The sequence below is a fragment of the Echinops telfairi genome, unplaced genomic scaffold, assembly GCF_000313985.2.
Source record: "Echinops telfairi isolate 266 unplaced genomic scaffold, ASM31398v2 ScPeMD7_31;HRSCAF=116, whole genome shotgun sequence".
Lineage (NCBI taxonomy): Eukaryota > Metazoa > Chordata > Mammalia > Afrosoricida > Tenrecidae > Echinops > Echinops telfairi.
Window position 1 is genome coordinate 36,047,041 of NW_022103928.1, and position 6,592 is coordinate 36,053,632.

General features: G+C 43.7%; 1 protein-coding gene across 1 annotated transcript in view; it reads left to right on the top strand.

Moving 5' to 3' along the window:
- Positions 1-6,592, top strand: part of VIPR2 (vasoactive intestinal peptide receptor 2) — a 173,008-nt gene that overhangs the window by 159,542 nt on the left and 6,874 nt on the right. Inside the window, exons 7-10 of the mRNA XM_013004549.2 lie at positions 1,907-2,057; positions 2,995-3,055; positions 5,167-5,236; positions 5,928-6,019. Coding sequence (XP_012860003.1) covers positions 1,907-2,057; positions 2,995-3,055; positions 5,167-5,236; positions 5,928-6,019 — 374 coding nt within the window. The remainder of the gene's footprint in view (positions 1-1,906; positions 2,058-2,994; positions 3,056-5,166; positions 5,237-5,927; positions 6,020-6,592) is intronic.

A 6,592-nucleotide genomic window follows, 5' to 3' on the forward strand; every position in this document is an offset into this window, starting at 1 on the left:
GCCGGAGGGGGCAGGGGCAAAGAAATTCAGCACCACAGGGCCGTGGATATGAGGGAAAGGGATTGACCAGATGCTGAAGGGGGTGCAGTAAGTGGGGAGCTGTCACATCTCTGGTCATCGGGAGGTTGTGCAGGGTGAGTGAGCAGGCATCAAGTCAGTTATCAAATTCCTGCCCCAAAGGGAAGCTATTTTTAGTAATTCGAAATAGCTACACTGTGCCAGACCCATTGGCAGTTCACTGTTCCATATGCCACCTTGCTTGCTCTTTTCACTCGGTCTCTCCTCTCATCAGTAGTTGATCTACATTAGCCTATCCTTTGAAGCTCTGGGTTGTAGTGTTGTCATCACACTTTTTCCACTTGGTTTCTAGGGGCTTGTTGTAGAGGGTCTAGACAGTTTATCTGCTGAGCTCCACCTGACTAAGATGTACTGTTTCTGTATCTCTATTGCTTCACCACAGAAGTCCATCAGCACCAACTCGCCTACCTCTATTTCCTTCTTTCTTTCAACAGTCACATAATAGCAAAGGAACTAGGGTGAGCAGTTTCATTGGCTGCTAACTTATAGGTTGACAATTCAAGCCCACCTACTGGCTACTTGGGAGGAAAAGTCTGGCAAACTGAACTCTGTGACTGTAAGGGTTCCAGCCCGGAAGCCCTGTGAGACGGTTCCACTTTGTAATACATCCAGTGGCCTTAAGGGAGAATTGACTTGCTGGCGTATTCTCTATCATTTATTTAACCATTCCCTAAATAATGCGCATACCTTAATTAAATGCCAAGGTGCCCTAAAGCATGGGCCTTGAATGCTGCATTTCATGGATATGTTTTATAAAGTTATTAGCATGTTAGATCCATGCTAATTAATCCAACTAATCCATGATAGTTGTTTCTTTGGGATCTGCAACAGCTCTGTTATATTTTGCAATAAATTGAAAAAAATATCCTGTCAGGTAGAATGCAAGAGTGAAATGGTTGGATCAAAGGGTGTATCTATTTTTAAATTGTAATAAATATGTTACTAGATTGCTTTCCAAAAGTCTGACAGTTGACACGTACATCAGAACTGTGCAAGAATACTCTCGCCTGCATCAGCAATAGCGAGGCTAATTGGCCATGATCTGAGACGTGCTGTCTGGGGTGCACATACGACTGCCTGAGACCTAACTGGTTTCGGTGACTGCTGGTGAGGGTGAGCATCTCGGTCAGCCCTGTGGCCCTTTTCCAAATTGTATCATTGTGGTCCTTGCTTTTATCTCTAATATCTATGTTACAGAAGTTAATCGCCACATATATTGTTCATGTGTTTCCATATCCTTTGTCAACCAGTTTTTGTTTTCAATCATTGCTTTAACTGTGGTAAAGAGGTAACAACATTTGCTGCCTCAACAGTCATCACAGGTAGGGTTCCGTGATGTCAAATACACTCATCATATTGTTCAGCCTAGTCTCCTGCCACCCTTAACAGAAGCGTGGTGCCCCTAATAGAGACAGGTAGAGAGAAGGGAACAAAGAGGTTGGGCAAGTGTGCTAAAATCTCAATGTTTAGTAAAACCTTCCAGCAGTTCACTCCAAAAGTTATGCGTTCACTATTCTTAGGGATGGTTATTTACATTTGCCTCTCTCTCCCTATGTTTATCTTATAGTAAGTTCAAAGCACTCTGTAAATAGTCTTCTGGGTGTTGTGTATATACAAAGGACCTCCTCTAACATAACACTTTTTTTTTTTTTCAGTAAACGCCCTCACCACTGTATTAATCACTTCCCTTCCGGTGACAGCTCCTTGATTTGTCCTTGATTCCTTATACAAACATGAGAGTGCATTATGTACCAGAGCAGCTCTGTCTGCCATAAACTATTTTTTATCCAAATGTGACCACATTCTCTTGTTGTTTGTAATATTCCAGGTTGGCTGCAAGCTGAGTTTGGTGTTCTTCCAGTACTGCATCATGGCAAACTTTTATTGGCTCTTAGTGGAAGGATTGTACCTCCACACCCTCCTTGTGGTTATCTTCTCCTCAAACATACACTTCCTGGTCTATCTTCTGATTGGATGGGGTAAGGATTACCAAAGGCATGTTTCGGCCCCCTTTCCCTGGGACTGGTGTGTACCTGTGGCTCCGGTGACACTGAGCATTGGGCATTTGGGTTTGTGCTCCAAACTCCTGGACCAGACACCCTGGTCTGATGTCTCTCCTCTTCACCCTGCCCTCCACTCCTACCATCACTCACAAACGTCTCAGATTGCTCATTCCTGTCCCCACCAATGCAATCTTTGCTGTGCTCGGAGAATGCATTTCGGGAAGAGCTTTGCTAGGACTGCTTAGGTTCTTCCTGCAGCCAGCCCTTTACATTTCTCTTAACTTGGAACCTGTTTTAAAACTGCTTTCAACTCTCATCCCTGGCCACTTTTGACCCTCAACTCAAACTGTGACCTGAGATTCTACCAAGTAGCAAAACTGTTTATTCCTCTTCCTTCATCCCAGCCCAGCATATGCTGATGGGAGAAGATGGAGGCAGAGGAGGGGAAGGAATGCCATGCCATCTCCTAGGGAAACCTGGAGAGCAAACCAATCAATAGGATCCTCTTTTAACTGGATAATGTTGACGAACACTGCACATTAGCAGTGCAGAGGTCAACCCAACAGACAATTCCTCCCGGTCGCTACAATGTCAGTAACCACGATCTCTCTTCTCTAAACATTTGAACTTTATGGTCTTCAATAAAAATGCTTACTATATAGAATGATGCTTCTCAAGCCCTTGTGGAACTCTCAGTTATCACACACATATTTAATTGTCTTTGCTACTTAATCAAACTTGGATGCAACTTGTATATATTGATGAGGACTTTAAACTAGAATTTCCACTTAAGGTTTTAATCAGAAAGCCATTTTCCTCAGCAGTACTGAGTTAAGGAAAATGCATACTGGTTTCAAGACAGTCCATTCTGATTGAGTGCAGGACTTGTGTATAATGGGGCATCTCTTCACAGGCATCCCCACTGTCTGCATAGTGGCATGGACTGTGACGAGGATCTTTTTAGAAGACACGGGGTAAGTATCACTCCCTTTCAGATAAGATCGAGCAATACTTATGAAGTGCTGCACAATAATCAATCCTTTGGTAAAACAAAGATAACTTACTCTCTGGATAGAAGGACAAGAGGCAATTCCAGCCAATAGAAGAGTTACCTTAGCAGCCCTTGAACAATCAGTAAATGAGGAGAGGCACTGAAACTCCGATCCAGGGGGAATCGTTTGGTGGTGAAGTATTTGGAGCAAGATTCACGTAAAAGCTGGGACGTGAGAGAGGTCTGATTGTCATAGGCCAGGCAGAAAAGGGGAAGGAGAGACAGTGTTCACTAAAGAAAATAGGCCATAAAATGGGTTGTTTACTTGGAGCAAAAGGTTCAAGAAGTCAGCCTGTTGAAGACTAAGTTAAAATGGCCAGCTGGAGCATGCTTACCTCAGAATTGTTATAATGAATATCTTTGTCTTAAGAATAAAATACCAAAAAAAGAGTAACTTATGGATTATCAAAGGTCCGTGAGAGAGGGACAGGGGGAAATGAGCTGATACCAAGGGCTCAAGTAGAAAGAAAATGTTTTGAGAAGAATGATGACAATATATGTACAGATGTGCTTGACACAATGAATGGATGGATGGATTGTGATAAGAGCTTTAAGAGCCTCCAGTAAAATGATTTTTTTAAAAGAAGAAGAAAATACCACTGGAGCACAACCCAGTGTCTTTCTGCTTTGTGTGGACAGTAGCCCCAGGGACTTAGGCTGCCAGGATGACTCTGGTGTCATGGCCGCCTTCTCAGAAAGCAGTGTCAAGTTGTGCAGGTCTACTTCTGAGTAGCAGGTCCCCCCAAAAGATGATGACTTAACATAGTATAGTTGAGTTAGTGTATGGTTGGGCATCCTGGCTGTTGGGGCTCATGCAATCATACAGTGAGTGGTTCCTCTAGTCTCAATCAGCCCCGCTTCATGCATCCACAGTCAACGTCAGAGTGCACGACATAAGGCTGGCTAGGACAGCAGAGCTGAGAAGGCTCATGTGTCCCCTTGGTCCCTTGCCTGCCAGGGGTCTTGTTCACCAGAAGCCTGAGTGGGTTTCCAAATGGGCCTTCCATTGAAGATTCAAGGACTGAGAGACTCCACCCCTTGTGGAGAGGTGCATCAATCACATTGCAAAGGGGTGGGAGTAATGGGAGCATTTTATGAACAGTCTCCCACAGCTTCCTGGAGACAACCGTTACATGAAATAAAAATTGAACACATAGTTCTAGACCCAGCCGTCCTAGCTTCACCTGCCTGGATTATCCTAGGGATGTTGCTTAAACCTTCGTTTAAGGTCCAGGTACAAATCACTTCACAGTTGAGAGGAAACATTCTATTTTCATGGAAAACAAAAAACATCCTTTTGTGTGTGATGGCAGCAGGAACCAGCATGGACCTTAACCTAGCCAGACATGCAAGTTAACAAAAATAAAACCAGTTGCCATCAAACTCACTTGGACAATGAGACACACACACACACACACACCAACGTTGTCAGAGCAGAACTGTGCTCCGTGCGAGTTTCAACGATGGAATTTTGATTAGATCATCAGGCTTGTCTTCCTTGGGGTGGGTTTGAACTTCCAGTCATTTGGCTAGCAGCTGAGCAGATTAGCCATTTGAATGACTAGGGGTTCCACCCAAATTAAGGGATTACGAAATGTCAGTTGCTCTTCTTTCCGTGCCTTCCGGTTTTTACTTTGGTTTCATTAATTTCATTAGCAGACCATCGTGTTGGAAAGAATAAATCTAAACAAAAATCAACTGCTAGGGCTCAGTGTAAGGAGCCCTGGTGTTGCTGTAGGGAAAGTATAGAAAGATGAAGCTGTCTGCTCCCATGAAGATTTACAACCTCGTAGACCCTGCAGGCGGTCACGCTCAAAACGCAGTGTAATTGCGCTGTATCGCGGAGTCAGTAAACAGGTCAGAAAGCATACCGTAGCAGAGCCCAATGCCATGGCTTCTGCAGGTGGATGAGAGAATGTTTTACTTTGCAGGCTCAGTGTCACTGATCAATCCACGGGCAGCACACTTATCTACGTGTACTCGGTTTACTCGATGAAATCAGTGGTAACATGATTTTCTTTCTCTTTTCAATAGTTGCTGGGATACAAATGAAAAAAGCATTCCCTGGTGGGTTATACGAATACCCATTGTAATTTCCATTATAGTAAGTAATTTCTGCATTGAAACGTGAATTAGTCATTGAGCCGTACACTTAGGCAGAGAATGAGCCTCTTAGCCTTTAGATAGATTAGATATAGATAGATAAATAGATAGCTAGATCTATAGATAGATAAACATATAAAAGCCCATTTGACGTGGTCTTTTGAGAGAAGAATCTTGCTGGAGTTTGACTGCTGCCCTAACCGTTTTAACTCAATCCTTATATAAACTCAATTCCCCTCGATTTCCTGATGCCTCCTTCGGGAACCAATGAGCTCTTGATGGAGGAGGAGCCAGCAGAGGGCCAAGAAGGATGCCTGTGTTCTCTGGGGTAGTCAAGGTTGGGTTGACCAAGTTTGCCTGACTGTAGGTCTAAATTGGGTTTCCGTTTGTCCTTTTCACATTTCAAAATTAATTTACTCATGCTGCTGCCACCTGAGGTTATAAAATATGTGGCTTCAGACAAGACAATGATGTCCAGACCCAACTGACAGTAGCAGGACTTTTTAAAAAATGGGTAGTTACCTGAGGCCAGTCTCGGGGCATAGGGAAGATGGACTCTTAGCCATAAGACAAAGACCAGAGAATTGGGGTCCACCGGCAGAATCCCCTGCCATACAACCTGGCCCTAGAGAGATTTCCTAACTCTCTATAGAAGAAAATTGTGTCCAAATATGTTGTCTCTTTTTGTGCAGGTCAACTTTCTCTTTTTTATTAGTATTATAAGAATTTTACTACAGAAGCTAACATCACCAGATGTCGGCGGCAATGACCAGTCACAGTATAAGTGAGTATGCACTTAGCAGGAACCTTGGTGGCCCAATGGTTAAGTGTTTGACTGCTAACTAAAAGGTCGGTAGAGTTCAAACTCACCAGCTGTTCCATGGGAGGACAAGGTGGCAGTCTGCTTCCATAAAGGTTGACCTAAAATCGAACTCATTGGCATAAGTTGTTTTTGACTCCTGGGGCCCCTCTAGGACAGGCTAGGCCTGGTCGGGTGGGTTTCTGGGCTTTTCACTCTTTTAAGGAGTAGAAATCCTGGGGAAAGTTCTAGTCTGTCCTGTCAGGTCACTGTGAGTCAAAAATCAACTTGATTTCAGGGGAATTGGCTTGTTTTTGTTGTTTTTTAATATGCTTCTTAAATGATGAAGCTTTGGTATCATGGAAGCTCTTTTTCACTAAACTTGAGATGGCCTACAAATTGGAAGCACGTGATGTTAAGGAAGACTCCAATGCAGATGTGAGGAGTGAAGAGAAGGACGACTCCAATGCAGATGTGAGGAGTGAAGAGAAGGACGACTCCAATGCAGATGTGAGGAGTGAAGAGAAGGAAGACTCCAATGCAGATGTGAGGAGTGAA